The sequence below is a fragment of the Ranitomeya variabilis genome, chromosome 2, assembly GCF_051348905.1.
Source record: "Ranitomeya variabilis isolate aRanVar5 chromosome 2, aRanVar5.hap1, whole genome shotgun sequence".
Classification (NCBI taxonomy): Eukaryota; Metazoa; Chordata; class Amphibia; order Anura; family Dendrobatidae; genus Ranitomeya; species Ranitomeya variabilis.
The window spans coordinates 1,025,859,996-1,025,883,835 of record NC_135233.1 but is presented as its reverse complement, the minus strand read 5'-3'; the positions used below and the strand labels follow the sequence as shown (position 1 = coordinate 1,025,883,835).

Below are 23,840 nucleotides of genomic sequence, written 5' to 3'. Positions count from 1 at the left end.
GCAGTGAAAAGTCAAACGGCGCTCCTTTCCTTTCCGAGCTCTCCCATGCGCCCAAACAGTGGTTTACCCCCACATATGGGGTATCAGTGTACTCAGGACAAATTGCACAACAACTTTTGTGGTCCAATTTCTTCTCTTACCCTTGGGAAAATAAAAAATTGGGGGCGAAAAGATCATTTTTGTGAAAAAATATGATTTTTTATTTTTACGGTCCTGCATTATAAACTCCTGTGAAGCACTTGGTGGGTCAAAGTGCTCACCACACATCTAGATAAGTTCCTTAGGTGGTCTACTTTCCAAAATGGTGTCACTTGTGGGGGGTTTCAATGTTTAGGCACATCAGTGGCTCTCCAAACGCAACATGGCGTCCCATCTCAATTCCTGTCAATTTTGCAGTGAAAAGTCAAACGGCGCTCCTTTCCTTTCCGAGCTCTCCCATGCGCCCAAACAGTGGTTTACCCCCACATATGGGGTATCAGCGTACTCAGGACAAATTGTACAACAACTTTTGGGGTCCAATTTTTTCTCTTACCCTTGGGAAAATAAAAAATTGGGGGCGAAAAGATCATTTTTGAGAAAAAATATGATTTTTTATTTTTACGGTTCTGCATTATAAACTTCTGTGAAGCACTTGGTGGGTCAAAGTGCTCACCACACCTCTAGATAAGTTCCTTAGGGGGTCTACTTTCCAAAATGGTGTCACTTGTGGGGGGTTTCAATGTTTAGGCACATCAGTGGCTCTCCAAACGCAACATGGCGTCCCATCTCAATTCCAGTCAATTTTGCATTGAAAAGTCAAATGGCGCTCCTTCGCTTCCGAGCTCTGTCATGTGCCCAAACAGTGGTTTACCCCCACATATGGGGTGTAGGCGTACTCAGGACAAATTGTATAACATCTTTTCGGGTCCATTTTCTCCTGTTACCCTTGGTAAAATAAAACAAATTGGAGCTGAATTAAATTTTGTGTGAAAAAAAGTTAAATGTTCATTTTTATTTAAACATTCCAAAAATTCCTGTGAAACACCTGAAGGGTTAATAAACTTTTTGAATGTGGTTTTGAGCACCTTGAGGGGTGCAGTTTTTAGAATGGTGTCACACTTGGGTATTTTCTATCATATAGACCCCTCAAAATGACTTCAAATGAGATGTGGTCCCTAAAAAAAAATGGTGTTGTAAAAATGAGAAGTTGCTGGTCAACTTTTAACCCTTATCACTCCCTAACAAAAAAAATTTTTGGTTCCAAAATGATGCTGATGTAAAGTAGACATGTGGGAAATGTTACTTATTAAGTATTTTGTGTGACATATCACTGTGATTTAATTGCATAAAAATTCAAATTTGGAAAATTGCGAAATTTTCTAAATTTTCACCAAATTTCCATTTTTTTCACAAATAAACGCAGGTAATATCAAAGAAATTTTACCACTATCATGAAGTACAATATGTCACGAGAAAACAGTGTCAGAATCACCAGGATCCGTTGAAGCGTTCCAGAGTTATAACCTCATAAAGGGACAGTGGTCAGAATTGTAAAAATTGGCCCGGTCCATAACGTGCAAACCACCCTTGGGGGTGAAGGGGTTAATAGCTCCACATTTGTCAATGATTTTTCTCGTTAATTGTAGCTCAACTCCATTGAAGTGAACATACTGCTATACCGCACACAACCTGATTACAGGCATGGTGCTATTTCTGGAAGAAGAGATGGCAAAGTGTTGGTATGCTACCTGGTAAGAAGATACAATACTCAATGAATTATGAGTTACCTTTCTGTGAAGTCCATGGTGCACAGATCAAAAACTGATTTTCAGCTCCAGACAGGAGCCTAAGAGCCTGATGAAGGCTCCTGTCCTGAATGGAAAACCGGTTTGTGATCTGTGTACCGTGGACTTCCCATAAAGGTAACTCACAATTCATTGACTATTGTACCAGGTAGCACACCAACACCTTGCCATTTTTTCTATCTTTTGTTAACCCACTCCTTCCCTGAGTGAGTTCTCTCCGGGTGCCTTCTCCTTTCCCAGAGGTGAAATTAACTCTTCACCTACCATCTTCTATTCTACCGCCTGATCACCACCTAAACTACTATACATCTCTTCATTTCTGGAAGAGAGCAGCTTTGTTTATATATTCTTATGCAGACCCTTTAATGATTAATTAATTTGTGCAATGATTATGTTATTACGCCACCTAGAGGTCAATTTAAAAAACTAAATACTGTACATGTCTGATTACTTTTCCTTATGATTCGTGGATGTCAGTTGAATATATCTGACTGGTTTTAGTCACTTTGTATAATAAAATCATTATGTCTATGACCATCTTAAAGAGAACCTGTCACTAGAACAGACCTCAGTGTGACTCTCTCTTAAGAGTTATACAAGGAGGTCCAGTATTACCTCATACCCCCCCAAAAGTAAATAGTGGGGGCTAGGAAGAAAGCACTTCTCTGTTAGTGCCGCTGATTGGTAAAGGATCATGATCTTTCTTAATTTTATGAAACATTTATTTTTTAGTTAAAGGCTAAGTCCAACTTGGCGCTAAATTTTCAATGAATTAAAATGAAGCAACTTTGCAGTAAGTCCTAAATACATATTTCCTCTAGTTCTATGTGTACAGCTTCTATACAGACGATGTGTCTCCATGGCAACAGACAGCAGAAAAATTCCGTGGAATGTAATCCTGCAGTCAAATAACCTTTTCTTCACTTCCTTTGGGCTATTGTACATTTGATAATTCAGCTCTCACAGGACTGATAGAAGGGCGAGTGACTTGAGGATCTGACTACATGGGGTTTGTTTGTTGTCTGTTACCATGGAGACTCGTGAAATTTGAATTTAGTTAAATTTGGCCACAAAAGTGATTCAATGTGAATTGAGTGTTCCTCGCTATGCTCTGGGGTCTCTCGGGACCCTGAGTATAATAAATGTAGGGTCTAAAAATATATAAAACAGTACCTCATTGCTCACCTGTGCCGCCAGTTTGGCAGCCCACCATCCAGAGCTCTGCTCCATCCCACCTCCTCTTCTTTCCCAAACACGACATCGACTTTAGCCATTTTCACTCTGCATCAAGCCTTCCAAGGCCACGATGAAGGTCACGATGGCACAATGTCATGAGGCCTAGTTGTAACATCAGAAGCCTACTCGGTGAGGGGAAAATTAAAAGAGGTTGGATGAAGCATAGGACCGGACGGTGTACTGCGGCAGGACAGGGGAGCAGTGAGGTATCGTTTTTATTAACGCTACATATCAGCAGAATGCATTTTTGCTGTTTTTCCATGAAACAAAATCACAAAAAAATCGAATAGAATTTTCCCACTACAAATTCAGTTATCTCGAATGGAGACACGTTATCTGAATAGGAGATTTTGAACAAAAAATATAAAAAATGTTGGTACATTTCCATTACCTCAATGTCGCTGGCATTCCTTCACTTCTCCATTACCTGGAAGTCACTGCCTCCCACCAGCCTGTCACTTTTTCCATTATTGGACCACATATATCACCCCAAAACTAAACTTTTCCTTTATCTGGGGGCCACTGCCATCCTTAAACTAATGGGTGGGGAGTTGCTAAGGACATCTGATAGTCCTGAAGGGAAAAAAACGTAGTCCTGATAGTTCTAGTGTTGTCAGGTTGAGCATATGAAGTACCCTCTCCTGCCCCCATCAGAAAAAGGGAAGGACAATGCTGGGACATCCCCAGTGGTGGCAGAGAGTGGGAGCCACTTATCCCATGGACAGGACAGTATGGTTCAGCCATAACAGGGGTGTGGTCCAAAGGACCACCGTCTCCCCGCTCCACCCTGGCTTAAGTACTGTGAGTGACAGACACTTAGGAGAGTGCACTGACATTAACGGTGGGATATCACTGACGTCTGGATAATGGCATATTCTATAGTTTTGTTGCTACATCTCCTGTTCAGAAAATATTTCTCCAACACTATCAGACAATCATTTAACACCTAGTGCAAAGTTGCTGCATTTCTTATTTTTTACGCATTTTGGGAATACATAAAAAAGTTTGCAAAAGTGGACATAGCCTTTAAAAAGATCTGAACGGTTTAAAATAGTAGTCTGCTTTTTCCAAAGACAGCGCCACCCTTGTTCATGGACCATGTCTGATATCGCAGGTCTGTCTCAGTCAGATGAATAGGACTGAGCTGCAATACCAGACACATCCTAAAAAACAAACAAAATGGCGCTGTTTCTTCTTTTTTTTATCATAGAACCCCTTTCATTTGATACCATGTCACTTTCTTTTGAAATACATGATATTCGCTTTTTCTGGCTTTAGGTGTCCGACTCCCGGCTGCGATGGCTCTGGACATATTACTGGAAACTATGCTTCCCATAGAAGGTATTATTACAGAATGACAATTAAAAAAAAATCATCACAAAAACACTAATAAAGTATGCTGTGGTTGGATGAAAATGCAGCATGCCCTAAAAGCACACAGATGCTAACCCTACTGTGTGGCTGGAACGCAAACATCCCATTCAGTGCAATGTAAATCCTGTACATGTGGTCATACCCTTAAGCCGGCCATAGACGTAAAGATTTTCCCCCAATGGGCATTCCAAATTTGCTTGCGAAAATTTTCTTGGGAAAGGGGCATAAATCAGTGTCCCTCTTGTCTCCATGGGCCATATTTCCCACAATGTGAATGATTTTCCCCATGTAAAATGTTGATTGTTGGAAACATTGTCAACTTTTAGTATTAATATGTGAAAGCAGAATCAAGGCGAGTTTACACGTTCCGGATTTGCTGCAAATTTGCGGTGCAGATTCCAGACAGCAGCAAATAACAGTCAATGGGGTTGTAAAAACTTCATTTCAATGTAGCGGAAAAATAATCTGAGCAAAAAATTAAGTATGCTGCGTAGATCTGTTGCAGATTGTTCCACCTTCGTTATGTAAGAGTGACATGCCTCGGATTTGATAGAAGTTTCTACTAAATCACTTGCAAAAATGCAATAAATTTGCAGCAAGATCAAAAGTAGAAAAAAAATCCGGCACTTGTAAACTCAATGTAAATGTCCTGACCAGTAGAAAAGATTGCTATAGATGCAATGATACTTGTTAAAGATTATAGAGTTGAAACATCGATCTTAAAGGAGTATTTGGGGTTTTCGATATTGATGGCTTATCTTTAGGATAGTCAATGCTCATTCAATGAGAGTTTGACTTCCATCACCACCACGGTGAGCTGGAAGAAGAGACACCTGAACGTAAAGCCATGCTCCCGGGTAAACTATGAAGAGGGAACCAATGCCTCATCCAGGAGTCAAACCCCCATTGATGGCCTATCCTAATGACTAATCATCATTATTAGATTCACCCTTGATATCTATGTCAACAGTACTGGATTTTGTTTGTAGTCATTGCCTACTTTGTTTCCTTTCTCAGTCTTTCGGGCTGTCCTAGGGCTAAGAAGAGTGGTATCAAGATAGCACAAAGCAAAGAAGACAAGGAAGATCAAGAACCAATCAGGTTCCTGATACATTTTTTCTGTCTCAGTATTAATTTAGGATCATCTATCATCATCCATAACCTTATAAGAGAAGCCCAACCCAATGCAAATCCATCTGTGCATCCACAGTCCACGATAATCCAAACTCTGTTGCATCCATGTTTTTTGGGCAAAAAGACTAATGTGAAACCCATTGGGACAAATGTACTGATTATGTAATTTCTTGGGGGAAATTGTTGTAAACTAAGTCGGCAGAAATGTAGGTGAACTCTCTCAGCAAGATATAGTACATTGGACATTCAAAGAGCTGTTATAATCAAGGCTGTCAATAACTTACTGTTGGGTGGAGATAGGTCACTGGATCATAAGTGCTTCTGTAGGAATGCATTTTCAGATATTATGGTAGCAATAGGGAGCCTATGGCCAGAGGGGGCCCACAACCTCATAGAATATTTAAATGTTGTCAACCCAGGCCAAGTGATTCAGGTCAGTAGTGGTTGGTAGGTTGCCTATTATCTTCAATGCAGAGGACCCAGTTGACTCAGTCTGCATTGCTCTAGAGCACACATGTCAAACCCTGGCCCGTGGGCCACATTTGGTCAGCAGGGTGATTACATTTGGCACGCAACGCTGGCACTGCTCCCCCCCTTCAGTATTGCCACTTCTACTGTTTTGTGAACACTATGTTGAGCAGTGAAGAGCTGCAAAAGACTGGAGCAGTGAGGAAGCGGGGTAGAGGGTTTTTTTGTAATTTCGGGCCCATTATACTGCATGGAGGACTATGTTGACCCATTATAATGTATGGAGAACTATGTGGGTCCCATTATACTGCATGGAGGACTATGTGGACTCATTATCATGTATGGAGGACTATGTGGGTCCCATTATACTGCATGGAGGACTATGTGGACCCATTATCATGTATGGAGGACTATGTGGGTCTCATTATACTCCATGGAGGACTATGTGGACCCATTATCATGTATGGAGGACTATGTGGGTCCCATTATACTGCGTGGAGGACTATGTAAGATTATGTAAAGAATGATAAGGAAACACTTCCTCAGTTTTAGACATTTTTTTATAAATAGTGTTATGACCCCAATGGCGAGGGTCTCAGAGGAACGTGGAAGTCTGCAGAATACAAAAATCCAGCTCATAGGGCAGTGGTAACTGGGTTGACCATATATCTACTCCTAACGCCAACACTAGAAGTAGCCGGGGATCATTCCTACGTTGATTCTAGATGACACGCGCCAGCCGGAGAATCTAGCTACCCCTAGTAGAGGAAAACAAAGACCTTTCTTGCCTCCAGAGAAGGGGACCCCAAAGCTGGATAGAAGCCCCCCACAAATAATGACGGTGAGGTAAGAGGAAATGACAAACACAGAAATGAACCAGGTTTAGCACAGAGAGGCCCGCTTACTGATAGCAGAATAAAGAAAGGTAACTTATATGGTCAACAAAAACCCTATCAAAATCCACACTGGAAATTCAAGAACCCCCGAACCGTCTAACGGTCCGGGGGGAGAACACCAGCCCCCTAGAGCTTCCAGCAAAGGTCAGGATATAGATTTGGAACAAGCTGGACAAAAATACAAAACCAAAACAAATAGCAAAAAGCAAAAGGCAGACTTAGCTGATATAACTGGAACCAGGATCAGTAGACAAGAGCACAGCAGACTAGCTCTGATAACTATGTTGCCAGGCATTGAACTGAAGGTCCAGGGAGCTTATATAGCAACACCCCTAACTAACGACCCAGGTGCGGATAAAAGGAATGACAGAAAAACCAGAGTCAAAAAACTAGTAACCACTAGAGGGAGCAAAAAGCAAATTCACAACAGTACCCCCCCCTTAGTGAGGGGTCACCGAACCCTCACCACGACCACCAGGGCGATCAGGATGAGCGGCATGAAAGGCACGAACTAAATCGGCCGCATGAACATCAGAGGCGACCACCCAGGAATTATCCTCCTGACCATAGCCCTTCCACTTGACCAGGTACTGAAGCCTCCGCCTGGAGAGGCGAGAATCCAAGATCTTCTCCACCACGTACTCCAACTCGCCCTCAACCAACACCGGAGCAGGAGGCTCAGCAGAAGGAACTACAGGCACAATGTACCGCCGCAACAAGGACCTATGAAATACATTGTGAATAGCAAACGACACAGGAAGATCCAGACGAAAAGATACAGGATTAAGGATTTCCAATATCTTGTAAGGCCCAATAAAACGAGGTTTAAATTTGAGAGAGGAGACCTTCATAGGAACAAAGCGGGAAGAAAGCCACACCAAATCCCCAACGCGTAGTCGGGGACCCACACCGCGGCGGCGGTTGGCAAAGCGCTGAGCCTTCTCCTGTGACAACTTCAAGTTGTCCACCACATGATTCCAGATCTGCTGCAACCTATCCACCACAGAATCCACCCCAGGACAGTCAGAAGGCTCCACATGACCCGAAGAAAAGCGAGGATGGAAACCAGAGTTGCAGAAAAAAGGCGAAACCAAGGTGGCGGAACTAGCCCGATTATTAAGGGCAAACTCAGCCAACGGCAAGAATGTCACCCAATCGTCCTGATCAGCAGAGACAAAACACCTCAAATAAGCCTCCAAAGTCTGATTGGTTCGCTCCGTCTGTCCATTAGTCTGAGGATGGAAAGCAGACGAAAACGACAAATCAATGCCCATCCTACTACAAAAGGATCGCCAGAACCTGGAAACGAACTGGGATCCTCTGTCTGACACAATATTCTCAGGGATGCCGTGCAAACGAACCACGTTCTGGAAAAACACAGGCACCAGATCGGAAGAGGAAGGCAGCTTAGGCAAAGGAACCAAATGGACCATCTTGGAGAAGCGATCACATATCACCCAGATAACGGACATGCCCTGAGATAGCGGAAGATCAGAAATGAAATCCATGGAGATATGTGTCCAAGGTCTCTTCGGGACAGGCAAGGGCAAGAGCAAACCGCTGGCACGAGAACAGCAAGGCTTAGCTCGAGCACAAGTCCCACAGGACTGCACAAATGACCGCACATCCCTTGACAAGGAAGGCCACCAAAAGGACCTGGCCACCAGATCTCTGGTGCCAAAAATTCCCGGGTGACCTGCCAACACCGAGGAATGAACCTCGGAAATGACTCTGCTGGTCCACTTATCCGGGACAAACAGTCTGTCAGGTGGACAAGACTCAGGCCTATCAGCCTGAAATCTCTGCAACACACGTCGCAGATCCGGAGAAATAGCTGACAAGATAACTCCATCTTTAAGAATACCAACAGGATCAGCGACTCCAGGAGCATCAGGCACAAAGCTCCTAGAAAGAGCATCGGCCTTCACATTCTTTGAACCTGGTAAATACGAGACAACAAAATCAAAGCGGGAGAAAAACAATGACCAGCGGGCCTGTCTCGGATTAAGGCGTTTAGCAGACTCGAGATACATCAGATTTTTGTGATCAGTCAAGACCACCACACGATGCTTAGCACCCTCGAGCCAATGACGCCACTCCTCAAATGCCCATTTCATGGCCAACAACTCCCGATTGCCCACATCATAATTTCGCTCGGCAGGCGAAAATTTCCTAGAGAAAAAGGCACAAGGCTTCATAACAGAGCAACCAGGGCCTCTCTGCGACAAAACGGCCCCTGCCCCAATCTCCGAAGCATCCACCTCAACCTGAAAGGGAAGTGAGACGTCAGGCTGGCACAAAACAGGCGCCGAAGTAAACCGGCGTTTCAACTCCTGGAAAGCCTCCACGGCAGCAGGAGCCCAGTTAGCTACATCGGAGCCCTTCTTGGTCATATCCGTCAAAGGTTTCACAATGCTAGAAAAATTAGCGATAAAACGACGGTAGAAGTTAGCGAAGCCCAAGAACTTCTGAAGACTCTTAACTGACGAGGGCTGAGTCCAATCAAGAATAGCTCGGACCTTGACTGGGTCCATCTCCACAGCAGAAGGGGAAAAAATGAACCCCAAAAAGGGAACCTTCTGTACACCAAAGAGACACTTTGAGCCCTTGACAAACAAAGAATTTTCACGCAAAATTTTAAAGACCAACCTGACCTGCTCCACATGCGAATCCCAATTATCAGAAAAAACCAAAATATCATCCAGATAAACAATCAAAAATTTATCCAGATACTTCCGGAAAATGTCATGCATAAAGGACTGAAAAACTGAAGGCACATTGGAGAGCCCAAAAGGCATCACCAAGTACTCAAAATGACCTTCGGGCGTATTGAATGCGGTTTTCCATTCATCACCTTGCTTAATGCGCACAAGGTTGTACGCACCACGAAGGTCTATCTTGGTGAACCACTTGGCACCCTTAATCCGGGCAAACAAGTCAGACAACAGCGGTAAAGGATACTGAAATTTGACAGTGATCTTATTTAAAAGCCGATAATCAATACAAGGTCTCAAAGATCCGTCCTTTTTTGCCACAAAAAAGAATCCCGCACCAAGAGGGGAAGAAGACGGACGAATATGTCCTTTTTCCAGAGACTCCTTGATATATGAACGCATAGCGGTATGTTCAGGTACCGACAGATTAAACAGTCTTCCCTTAGGAAATTTACTGCCTGGGATCAAATCTATAGCACAGTCACAGTCCCTATGAGGAGGCAGTGCACTGGACTCAGACTCACTGAAGACATCCTGATAATCAGACAAATACTCCGGAACTTCCGAAGGCGTAGAAGAAGCAATAGACACAGGCAGGGAATCCTCATGAATACCACGACAGCCCCAACTTGAGACTGACATAGCCTTCCAGTCCAGGACTGGATTATGGGTCTGTAACCATGGCAGCCCTAAAACGACCAAATCATGCATTTTATGTAAAACCAGGAAACGTATCACCTCGCGGTGTTCAGGAGTCATGCACATGGTAACCTGAGTCCAATACTGCGGTTTATTTGCTGCCAATGGTGTAGCATCAATACCCCTAAGAGGAATAGGATTTTCTAATGGTTCAAGAGTAAATCCACAGCGCTTAGCAAATGAGAGATCCATGAGACTCAGGGCAGCACCTGAATCTACAAACGCCATGACAGGATAAGATGACAGTGAGCAAATCAAAGTTACAGACAGAATAAATTTAGGTTGCAAATTACCAACGGTGACAGGACTAACAACCTTAGCTATACGTTTAGAGCATGCTGAGATAACATGTGTAGAATCACCACAGTAGTAGCACAAGCCATTCCGGCGTCTATGAATTTTCCGCTCATTTCTAGTCAGGATTCTATCACATTGCATTAAATCAGGTGTCTGTTCAGACAACGCCATGAGGGAATTTGCGGTTTTGCGCTCCCGCAACCGCCGGTCAATTTGAATAGCCAGTGCCATAGTATCATTCAGACCTGTGGGAATGGGAAAACCCACCATAACATTCTTAATGGCTTCAGAAAGGCCATTTCTAAAATTAACGGCCAGTGCACACTCGTTCCAATGTGTCAGCACGGACCATTTCCGAAATTTTTGGCAATACACTTCAGCCTCGTCCTGCCCCTGAGACATAGACAGCAAGGCCTTTTCTGCCTGAATCTCAAGATTGGGTTCCTCATAAAGTAAACCGAGCGCCAGAAAAAACGCATCAAGATCAGCCAATGCCGGATCTCCTGGCGCCAGCGAAAAAGCCCAATCCTGAGGGTCGCCCCGTAAGAACGAAATAACAATGTTTACTTGCTGAGCAGAATCTCCTGATGAACAGGGTCTCAGGGACAAAAACAATTTACAATTATTCACGAAATTCCTAAACTTAAACCTGTCTCCGGAAAACAGTTCAGGAATCGGTATTTTAGGTTCTGACCTAGGATTTCTGATAACATAGTCTTGTATGCCCTGCACACGAGTAGCCAGCTGGTCCACACTTGTAATCAAGGTCTGGACATTCATGTCTGCAGCAAGCATAGCCACTCTGAGGTAAAGGGGAAGGAGAAAAAAAAAACTCAGAATCTTCTTTCTTATAATCCCTCTTCTGCAATGCATTAAACATTTAATACTGGCCTGGCAAACTGTTATGACCCCAATGGCGAGGGTCTCAGAGGAACGTGGAAGTCTGCAGAATACAAAAATCCAGCTCATAGGGCAGTGGTAACTGGGTTGACCATATATCTACTCCTAACGCCAACACTAGAAGTAGCCGGGGATCATTCCTACGTTGATTCTAGATGACACGCGCCAGCCGGAGAATCTAGCTACCCCTAGTAGAGGAAAACAAAGACCTTTCTTGCCTCCAGAGAAGGGGACCCCAAAGCTGGATAGAAGCCCCCCACAAATAATGACGGTGAGGTAAGAGGAAATGACAAACACAGAAATGAACCAGGTTTAGCACAGAGAGGCCCGCTTACTGATAGCAGAATAAAGAAAGGTAACTTATATGGTCAACAAAAACCCTATCAAAATCCACACTGGAAATTCAAGAACCCCCGAACCGTCTAACGGTCCGGGGGGAGAACACCAGCCCCCTAGAGCTTCCAGCAAAGGTCAGGATATAGATTTGGAACAAGCTGGACAAAAATACAAAACCAAAACAAATAGCAAAAAGCAAAAGGCAGACTTAGCTGATATAACTGGAACCAGGATCAGTAGACAAGAGCACAGCAGACTAGCTCTGATAACTACGTTGCCAGGCATTGAACTGAAGGTCCAGGGAGCTTATATAGCAACACCCCTAACTAACGACCCAGGTGCGGATAAAAGGAATGACAGAAAAACCAGAGTCAAAAAACTAGTAACCACTAGAGGGAGCAAAAAGCAAATTCACAACAAAATAGCAAGTTAGACCCTCAACTTTGTCCTAGTTTTTAATTTTGGCCCTCTGTGTATTTGAGTCTGACATCCTTGCTCTAAAGGCATGTGTGTTAGAGCTCATTAAGACATCCACTTTTTTTCATGTATGAGAAAAATGGACCAACTATTTAGATGACACTCTAATCTGACGTTACTCAGAGTTTGATTAAAGTTTGGTCTGAATGTCATCCATTTTTCTCATTAGTGATAATCTGACCACAGTCGAATGTCATCCTAGTGCTGTCCGATTTTTTCACGGACCCATTGACTTACATTGCTGACTTTGATTCAACCCTTGGATCAAAATCGGACACGTCTCTGTGATTTTCCAAGAAGCTTTTGGTTTGTGAAAAATCACAGACATGTGATTGGCTCCATAGACTATCACAGGTAGAAGTGTTATCCATGAAAAACACAGATAGCGCTTATACGTGAAAATTGGGCATCTGAATGAGGCCTTGGTCTCATGACCTCAGGATAAATTATTTAGCACATTTATATTTGGCAAATTCTATGACATTAAAATAGTTCTCCAATAAAACCTTTTCCTTCTCAATCAGACCTGGGCAAGGTGGAAGCCGAGGGCCACATCCAGTCTTCTGGCTGTTCCAGTCTGGCCCGTAGACCGAGACAGCCAAGGGGCTAAAAACAGTAGCCCATGGGCCTCACCATACCCTCCCCTGCCCGACCGCCTGCTGTCACCACTGTCTGCACCTTTTTTCCACCAATCAGTGTGTGAAACAGCTGACACGATGACGTAATTTCATAATGTCAGCTGTGCACTGCGGAGAGTCAGAGTGCTGGGGGAATGGGAACAAGGTGAGTATGTGGTGTTCTTTTCATTTCATGTGTATGAGATGATTGGCTGGACATGGGGAGGCTATGAGGGTCTCCTGATGGACATGGGGGGCTATGGAGGGCTCATGCTGGACATGGGGAGGCTATGGGGGACTGATGCTGGACATGGGGAGGCTATGGGGGACTGATGCTGGACATGGGGAGGCTATGGGGGACTGATGCTGGACATTGGGAGGCTATGGGGGACTGATTCTGGACATGGGGAGGCTATGGGGGACTGATGCTGGACATGGGGAGGCTATGGGGGACGGATGCTAGACATGGGGAGGCTATGGAGGGCTCATGCTGGACATGGTCAGGTTATGGGATGCTCATGCTGGACATGGGGAGGCTATGGGGGACTGATGCTGGACATGGGAAGGCTATGGGGGACTGATGCTGGACATGGGAAGGCTATGGGGGACTGATGTTAGACATGGGGAGGCTATGGGATGCTCATGCTGGACATGGGGAGGCTATGGGGAACTGATGCTGGACATGGGGAGGCTATGGGATGCTCATGCTGGACATGGGGAGGCTATAGGGGAATGATGCTGGACATGGAGAGGCTATGGGGGACTGATGCTGGACATGGGAAGGATATGGGATGCCCATGCTGGACATGGGAAGGCTATGGGGGACTGATGCTGGACATGGGGAGGCTATGGAGGGTGTTATGACCCCAATGGCGAGGGTCTCAGAGATATCAGCAAGTCTGCGAAGTACAAAAATCCAGCTCATAGGGCAGTGGTAACTGGGTTGACCATATATCTACTCCTAACGCCAACACTAGAAGTAGCCGGGGAACATGCCTACGTTGGTCGCTAGATGACACGCGCCAGCCGGAGAATCTAGCTACCCCTAGTAGAGGAAAACAAAGACCTTTCTTGCCTCCAGAGAAGGGGACCCCAAAGCTGGATAGAAGCCCCCCACAAATAATGACGGTGAGGTAAGAGGAAATGACAAACACAGAAATGAACCAGGTTTAGCACAGAGAGGCCCGCTTACTGATAGCAGAATAAAGAAAGGTAACTTATATGGTCAACAAAAACCCTATCAAAATCCACACTGGAAATTCAAGAACCCCCGAACCGTCTAACGGTCCGGGGGGAGAACACCAGCCCCCTAGAGCTTCCAGCAAAGGTCAGGATATAGATTTGGAACAAGCTGGACAAAAATACAAAACCAGAACAAATAGCAAAAAGCAAAAGGCAGACTTAGCTGATATAACTGGAACCAGGATCAGTAGACAAGAGCACAGCAGACTAGCTCTGATAACTACGTTGCCAGGCATTGAACTGAAGGTCCAGGGAGCTTATATAGCAACACCCCTAACTAACGACCCAGGTGCGGATAAAAGGAATGACAGAAAAACCAGAGTCAAAAAACTAGTAACCACTAGAGGGAGCAAAAAGCAAATTCACAACAGTACCCCCCCCTTAGTGAGGGGTCACCGAACCCTCACCACGACCACCAGGGCGATCAGGATGAGCGGCATGAAAGGCACGAACTAAATCGGCCGCATGAACATCAGAGGCGACCACCCAGGAATTATCCTCCTGACCATAGCCCTTCCACTTGACCAGGTACTGAAGCCTCCGCCTGGAGAGGCGAGAATCCAAGATCTTCTCCACCACGTACTCCAACTCGCCCTCAACCAACACCGGAGCAGGAGGCTCAGCAGAAGGAACTACAGGCACAATGTACCGCCGCAACAAGGACCTATGAAATACATTGTGAATAGCAAACGACACAGGAAGATCCAGACGAAAAGATACAGGATTAAGGATTTCCAATATCTTGTAAGGCCCAATAAAACGAGGTTTAAATTTGGGAGAGGAGACCTTCATAGGAACAAAGCGGGAAGAAAGCCACACCAAATCCCCAACGCGTAGTCGGGGACCCACACCGCGGCGGCGGTTGGCAAAGCGCTGAGCCTTCTCCTGTGACAACTTCAAGTTGTCCACCACATGATTCCAGATCTGCTGCAACCTATCCACCACAGAATCCACCCCAGGACAGTCAGAAGGCTCCACATGACCCGAAGAAAAGCGAGGATGGAAACCAGAGTTGCAGAAAAAAGGCGAAACCAAGGTGGCGGAACTAGCCCGATTATTAAGGGCAAACTCAGCCAACGGCAAGAATGTCACCCAATCGTCCTGATCAGCAGAGACAAAACACCTCAAATAAGCCTCCAAAGTCTGATTGGTTCGCTCCGTCTGTCCATTAGTCTGAGGATGGAAAGCAGACGAAAACGACAAATCAATGCCCATCCTACTACAAAAGGATCGCCAGAACCTGGAAACGAACTGGGATCCTCTGTCTGACACAATATTCTCAGGGATGCCGTGCAAACGAACCACGTTCTGGAAAAACACAGGCACCAGATCGGAAGAGGAAGGCAGCTTAGGCAAAGGAACCAAATGGACCATCTTGGAGAAGCGATCACATATCACCCAGATAACGGACATGCCCTGAGATAGCGGAAGATCAGAAATGAAATCCATGGAGATATGTGTCCAAGGTCTCTTCGGGACAGGCAAGGGCAAGAGCAAACCGCTGGCACGAGAACAGCAAGGCTTAGCTCGAGCACAAGTCCCACAGGACTGCACAAATGACCGCACATCCCTTGACAAGGAAGGCCACCAAAAGGACCTGGCCACCAGATCTCTGGTGCCAAAAATTCCCGGGTGACCTGCCAACACCGAGGAATGAACCTCGGAAATGACTCTGCTGGTCCACTTATCCGGGACAAACAGTCTGTCAGGTGGACAAGACTCAGGCCTATCAGCCTGAAATCTCTGCAACACACGTCGCAGATCCGGAGAAATAGCTGACAAGATAACTCCATCTTTAAGAATACCAACAGGATCAGCGACTCCAGGAGCATCAGGCACAAAGCTCCTAGAAAGAGCATCGGCCTTCACATTCTTTGAACCTGGTAAATACGAGACAACAAAATCAAAGCGGGAGAAAAACAATGACCAGCGGGCCTGTCTCGGATTAAGGCGTTTAGCAGACTCGAGATACATCAGATTTTTGTGATCAGTCAAGACCACCACACGATGCTTAGCACCCTCGAGCCAATGACGCCACTCCTCAAATGCCCATTTCATGGCCAACAACTCCCGATTGCCCACATCATAATTTCGCTCGGCAGGCGAAAATTTCCTAGAGAAAAAGGCACAAGGCTTCATAACAGAGCAACCAGGGCCTCTCTGCGACAAAACGGCCCCTGCCCCAATCTCCGAAGTATCCACCTCAACCTGAAAGGGAAGTGAGACGTCAGGCTGGCACAAAACAGGCGCCGAAGTAAACCGGCGTTTCAACTCCTGGAAAGCCTCCACGGCAGCAGGAGCCCAGTTAGCTACATCGGAGCCCTTCTTGGTCATATCCGTCAAAGGTTTCACAATGCTAGAAAAATTAGCGATAAAACGACGGTAGAAGTTAGCGAAGCCCAAGAACTTCTGAAGACTCTTAACTGACGAGGGCTGAGTCCAATCAAGAATAGCTCGGACCTTGACTGGGTCCATCTCCACAGCAGAAGGGGAAAAAATGAACCCCAAAAAGGGAACCTTCTGTACACCAAAGAGACACTTTGAGCCCTTGACAAACAAAGAATTTTCACGCAAAATTTTAAAGACCAACCTGACCTGCTCCACATGCGAATCCCAATTATCAGAAAAAACCAAAATATCATCCAGATAAACAATCAAAAATTTATCCAGATACTTCCGGAAAATGTCATGCATAAAGGACTGAAAAACTGAAGGCGCATTGGAGAGCCCAAAAGGCATCACCAAGTACTCAAAATGACCTTCGGGCGTATTGAATGCGGTTTTCCATTCATCAACTTGCTTAATGCGCACAAGGTTGTACGCACCACGAAGGTCTATCTTGGTGAACCACTTGGCACCCTTAATCCGGGCAAACAAGTCAGACAACAGCGGTAAAGGATACTGAAATTTGACAGTGATCTTATTTAAAAGCCGATAATCAATACAAGGTCTCAAAGATCCGTCCTTTTTTGCCACACAAAAGAATCCCGCACCAAGAGGGGAAGAAGACGGACGAATATGTCCTTTTTCCAGAGACTCCTTGATATATGAACGCATAGCGGTATGTTCAGGTACCGACAGATTAAACAGTCTTCCCTTAGGAAATTTACTGCCTGGGATCAAATCTATAGCACAGTCACAGTCCCTATGAGGAGGCAGTGCACTGGACTCAGACTCACTGAAGACATCCTGATAATCAGACAAATACTCCGGAACTTCCGAAGGCGTAGAAGAAGCAATAGACACAGGCAGGGAATCCTCATGAATACCACGACAGCCCCAACTTGAGACTGACATAGCCTTCCAGTCCAGGACTGGATTATGGGTCTGTAACCATGGCAGCCCTAAAACGACCAAATCATGCATTTTATGTAAAACCAGGAAACGTATCACCTCGCGGTGTTCAGGAGTCATGCACATGGTAACCTGAGTCCAATACTGCGGTTTATTTGCTGCCAATGGTGTAGCATCAATACCCCTAAGAGGAATAGGATTTTCTAATGGTTCAAGAGTAAATCCACAGCGCTTAGCAAATGAGAGATCCATGAGACTCAGGGCAGCACCTGAATCTACAAACGCCATGACAGGATAAGATGACAGTGAGCAAATCAAAGTTACAGACAGAATAAATTTAGGTTGCAAATTACCAACGGTGACAGGACTAACAACCTTAGCTATACGTTTAGAGCATGCTGAGATAACATGTGTAGAATCACCACAGTAGTAGCACAAGCCATTCCGGCGTCTATGAATTTTCCGCTCATTTCTAGTCAGGATTCTATCACATTGCATTAAATCAGGTGTCTGTTCAGACAACACCATGAGGGAATTTGCGGTTTTTCTATCACATTGCACCGAATTAGGTGTCTGTTCAGACAACACCATGAGGGAATTTGCGGTTTTGCGCTCCCGCAACCGCCGGTCAATTTGAATAGCCAGTGCCATAGTATCATTCAGACCTGTGGGAATGGGAAAACCCACCATAACATTCTTAATGGCTTCAGAAAGGCCATTTCTAAAATTAGCGGCCAGTGCACACTCGTTCCAATGTGTCAGCACGGACCATTTCCGAAATTTTTGGCAATACACTTCAGCCTCGTCCTGCCCCTGAGACATAGACAGCAAGGCCTTTTCTGCCTGAATCTCAAGATTGGGTTCCTCATAAAGTAAACCGAGCGCCAGAAAAAACGCATCAAGATCAGCCAATGCCGGATCTCCTGGCGCCAGCGAAAAAGCCCAATCCTGAGGGTCGCCCCGTAAGAACGAAATAACAATTTTTACTTGCTGAGCAGAATCTCCTGATGAACAGGGTCTCAGGGACAAAAACAATTTACAATTATTCACGAAATTCCTAAACTTAAACCTGTCTCCGGAAAACAGTTCAGGAATCGGTATTTTAGGTTCTGACCTAGGATTTCTGATAACATAGTCTTGTATGCCCTGCACACGAGTAGCCAGCTGGTCCACACTTGTAATCAAGGTCTGGACATTCATGTCTGCAGCAAGCATAGCCACTCTGAGGTAAAGGGGAAGGAGAAAAAAAAAACTCAGAATCTTCTTTCTTATAATCCCTCTTCTGCAATGCATTAAACATTTAATACTGGCCTGGCAAACTGTTATGACCCCAATGGCGAGGGTCTCAGAGATATCAGCAAGTCTGCGAAGTACAAAAATCCAGCTCATAGGGCAGTGGTAACTGGGTTGACCATATATCTACTCCTAACGCCAACACTAGAAGTAGCCGGGGAACATGCCTACGTTGGTCGCTAGATGACACGCGCCAGCCAGAGAATCTAGCTACCCCTAGTAGAGGAAAACAAAGACCTTTCTTGCCTCCAGAGAAGGGGACCCCAAAGCTGGATAGAAGCCCCCCACAAATAATGACGGTGAGGTAAGAGGAAATGACAAACACAGAAATGAACCAGGTTTAGCACAGAGAGGCCCGCTTACTGATAGCAGAATAAAGAAAGGTAACTTATATGGTCAACAAAAACCCTATCAAAATCCACACTGGAAATTCAAGAACCCCCGAACCGTCTAACGGTCCGGGGGGAGAACACCAGCCCCCTAGAGCTTCCAGCAAAGGTCAGGATATAGATTTGGAACAAGCTGGACAAAAATACAAAACCAGAACAAATAGCAAAAAGCAAAAGGCAGACTTAGCTGATATAACTGGAACCAGGATCAGTAGACAAGAGCACAGCAGACTAGCTCTGATAACTACGTTGCCAGGCATTGAACTGAAGGTCCAGGGAGCTTATATAGCAACACCCCTAACTAACGACCCAGGTGCGGATAAAAGGAATGACAGAAAAACCAGAGTCAAAAAACTAGTAACCACTAGAGGGAGCAAAAAGCAAATTCACAACAGGAGGGCTCATGCTGGACATGGGAAGGCTATGTGGTATTGATGCTGGATATGGGGAGGCTATGAAGGGCTCATGCTGGACATGGGGAGGCTATGGGGGACTGATGCAGGACATGGGGAGGCTATGGGGTGCTCAAGCTGTGTAAGGGAAGGCTATGGGGGACTGATGCTGGACATGGGGAGGCTATGAAGGGCTCATGCTGTACATGGGAAGGCTATGGGGTACTGATGCTGGATATGGGGAGGCTATCAGGGGCTCATGCTGGATATGAGGAGGCTATATGGGGCTCATGCTGTGTATGGGAATACTGTGTGGGGGCTCTTATGGTATATAAAAGGGTCTGTGTGTGGGCTCAAATGTTATATAGGGGGATGTCAGCGTATTTTATTCTGCTCAATATTAAGTAATACAATTAATATTAATATAAAATAATTATAATTTTTATGTTAATATATTGAGCAGAATTAATTTAAGTCTATTAGTTCAGCCCTCCACAACCATCTCTATTTCTCATGCGGCCCACCCCAGTACTAGACCATTTGCAAACGTTGTGTACACAGTGCCTGTATTATACTTACCGCTCGCCGTACCGGCCTTTTTCTGCACCACGTGGCTGACAATGTTAGATCACACAGCATTTTCTATGTGGACCAGAAGTTACTTTCTCAATGTAAGTCAATGAGACTCACATCGTCCTGCGGATTGAATTGTGAAAGCCCCTTCCGATGCCACCCAGAATACGCCGTGTGACCCCGGCCGGTCAGATTGCTGGTCGCGTGGTGCAGTTTAAGATCAGAAGGTGATCGATAAGTACCTTAATACATACACTACACTGTATACACAATAACATTTGCAAAGAGGATAGCAGATACAAATTTTCACTGGAATGCTACTTTAGAGCATAAGGTAATCCATTACTTGTATTTGCAGATTGTTTTAAGAACTTTTCTTGCCGCTGTAAAATCTGCTTTTAGCCCCTTGAAAACCAGAATTCAAGCTGTGAGCAGTGAGCTCACTTGTCACAGTTATAAGGCAAAAATTGCTGATATCTTAAGGTTCCATCCCTGAACGTTCAGTCTACCTTTCTGGGAATCTAAAGCTTTTCTGAACCCAGAAAACATCACGTAATTGGACCACATATATTCTTTCACATTTCTCTGGATGGTATTTTTCTTAAGATATGTCACTATTCAGTTCAAGCACAGAAAACAATCACTGCCTGAACTGAAATTCTATAGATGGAAAAATCACTTTTGAGTTTTCTTTTTTGTGTGCATCACAATAATATAGTCGCTTTACCGGCAGCCTATTGATACTGACATGTTAAACTAATTTGTAAAAAAATAAATAAACTTTTCTTTTTTTTTCGCAATGTCCAAATACACTTTACTTTGTGTTAGCAAATACGCTCAGAACTGCTGTGCTGCCCAACCCTGCCGGCTGACAATGGATGACAGCTGTGCTGCCGTTTTTAGGTAAAGAAGCCTATTAGCTGCCTATAAACTGTCAGAAACTCCTACTGCTACTCCACAGTCTTCACAGGATGAGCAGCACAGCAGTTTTCAAACTTTGCAGCCAAGATGTCAGAACATCTAGACCTGCTTAAAAATGTAGTTTTTGCTGATGCATGCATATCAGGAAATTACTACTGAAGAACATTTGGTGCAATGTATGGCCATACTGTAAATCTGTAGAGAACAAGGACCACTTTGGAGATCAGTCAAGTCAATTTACCCTAAAAAACATATTCTTCTTTGTTTTCTAAATGTAAGGATTCGTGCACACGGCTGCATTTTCAGTCCGACTGCTCTCTGACAAAATATAGGATCGCACTGTTATACACATGTTATACACATGTCCGATTTTTTTGCCTTGACCGGTGTCAGTTCAAGGAAAAAATTGCAGCATGCCTGAGTTGGATTCAATTATCCGATCGCTCTCGACCATACAAGTGAATGAGTCCATGGAAAACATCGTACTAGACTCGGATGACCTCTGAGTGTAGTCCGATTTTGACGGACTGACAGAACGAAGAAGATGGAGAACGTTTTTTTCCCTATTTTGCCCTCATCCAAGAAAATATGATCACCGTATTATCACACTCTGATGAAACTATGATCACAGTGTGATTATCATCTTTGGCCCGATTCTCTCAGATGAAAGAAAATACGATTGTCTGACCCTAGCCTAAAAGTTCAGCATATATGAGAAAATAGAAAAAATTCAACTTACCAGACCCAGTTTTTAGACCTCCTGTTTGCACACCGACGCCTCACACGGATGAGGGTGAGATGGCCACAACAAGATCCAAGCAGGGAAAAAAATCCAGTGATCAACGCGTTTCGACTTTTCGTCTTATTCATGAAATCATGAATAAGACGAAAAGTCGAAATGCGTTGATCGCTGCTTTTTTTCTACTAGTGTGTCTAACTACTGGATGCTTATGTTGTTTTGTTTAACTTATGAGTAATAAAAGTTCATTTTTAGTCACCCTCGCAACTAGCTGGATTTTTTTCCCCGCTTAGCTTAAAATTTGTCAAATTTGCTACTATAATTTCATTTAATAACTGTACTGGTGACTTAATTACACTGCAAGTCTTGGAGCCAGAAGTGTACTTTCTCCTGTGTAAGCGGTGCCTTCTGACAAAACTAGGGGTTAGTGGTTAAGAATGGGGGTATGTGGACTAAAATTGCCCTTTTGGTAATTTTTTTTACATAAACAGTCAAAGCATCCCCAGGTGTAGAACAACCCCATGAAGCAATATGGCCATAGATGCAGAAGAATTTTCCCACTCCATTTTGATGGTATACCCATTGTACTTTCACATTAAAAATACCACCAATATCTTATATTAATAGCTCTTGTCATGTCCATTTGACGTTTAGATGCCCGGTCCCGGGATGTGACGGCCAAGGTCATGTGACGGGAAAGTATGCTTCACATCGCAGTGCATCTGGATGTCCTCTGGCAGCCAAAAGACAAAAAGATGGCTACATGAATGGTTCTCAATTTTCATGGAAATCTGGAAAAACTGAAGGAATGTCCTGTCCCACCCCAGGATGCGATGGATCTGGCCACATCAGTGGTAGTTTCCTTACACATCGAAGGTAAGACTCCTGACATCAAATAGTTATGGTCATGTATTAGTGTGTAGCTATTCTTTCTAATTACTCAACATCAATGAACTAAACTCCTAGGGCTATTGCTGACAATTAAAGCTATTTTACGGGCTCTAGACAAATTTTTGCAGTCACTGTATGTGACGCCAGATCTTTGCGACAACGTGCAATTCACACACTGTCATGATTCTTCTGTATTCCCAGCGAGAGTTCACAATCGCATGACCACTTGTATGAGATTGGAAATTTGTGGTCACATGCCAACTAGATTCTCATCCGCTTTTCTCAATGTTCTATTAAGAGTGGGAGAGTTTTGTTGGCAGGTGGAGAAGCTCCAGGTGGAAGCACATTTCTTCTGCAGTGGTTGCACATATAGCATACTTGCCAAATGTTCTAGTTAGGTGTCTGGATGATCTGTAGCTTCCCGTTGTCAGGCACAGGTGACCGAAAGGAATTGCTTACTAATGGGAGTTTTGGAAATGAAGGAATATAAACCAGCTCACCCGTGATGCATAAGCTGAATTTTGGGAGCACGGACCCGCTGTGTCCAGGCGTGTAGAATCCAAAAGAAGAAAATGAACAGCTTCACCGAATCCATTCTCTGCACATAACCACTGGCGGTTTTGTCTTAGATTTTGTGATAAAAAGTGTTAAAAAAAATATAAAAAATAATGAACATACGCACTGCAATGTCAAATCGACTTGCTGTGCACGTGTTCAGTCTTTTTTACTTCTTTTAACTGCTTCAGACTTCAAAAGCCGTGAAGCAGTGATCAATCCACTCTCCAAGAACTTCCACTTGGAAGCCAACACTACTTTATATATGAAGTTTTTAAAAAAGATGCTGGCGGCAAAGTCGCCAAAAAAATGAAAAAAGGGATGACAAGGAAGATGCTTCAGGAAAAACATCACCAGAGTTTCCCTGAAGTGTGTTGTGCTTCAAATACTATGTGCGTACACCTGCATCCATAAGATACCATGTGCACATACCCAAGGTAGCATTCGCTTTCTTTTTTTTTTCCAGGATTTTTTCAATATTTCTTCAGGAAACAAAAAGCTACAAAAATTCTTCATATGAACTGCAAAGTGGATTTTATATCAAAATCATTTAGGTACCAGAGCAGCCACTGAGTTTTTCCTTCAGGAACACGTTGGCGGTCATTTTCCTGAAGTTACT

General features: G+C 44.4%; 1 protein-coding gene across 24 annotated transcripts in view; it reads left to right on the top strand.

The window, feature by feature from the left end:
- MYT1L (myelin transcription factor 1 like) overlaps nt 1-23,840 on the top strand; it is a 669,404-nt gene that overhangs the window by 629,004 nt on the left and 16,560 nt on the right. For 14 of the 24 annotated variants that reach the window (XM_077291347.1, XM_077291365.1, XM_077291364.1 and 11 more), the window contains 3 exons: nt 4,299-4,361; nt 5,412-5,495; nt 22,430-22,651. In XM_077291347.1, the coding sequence (XP_077147462.1) occupies nt 4,299-4,361; nt 5,412-5,495; nt 22,430-22,651 (369 nt within the window). The remainder of the gene's footprint in view (nt 1-4,298; nt 4,362-5,411; nt 5,496-22,429; nt 22,652-23,840) is intronic. The other 10 variants (XM_077291353.1, XM_077291367.1, XM_077291356.1 and 7 more) reach the window with 1 other exon arrangement.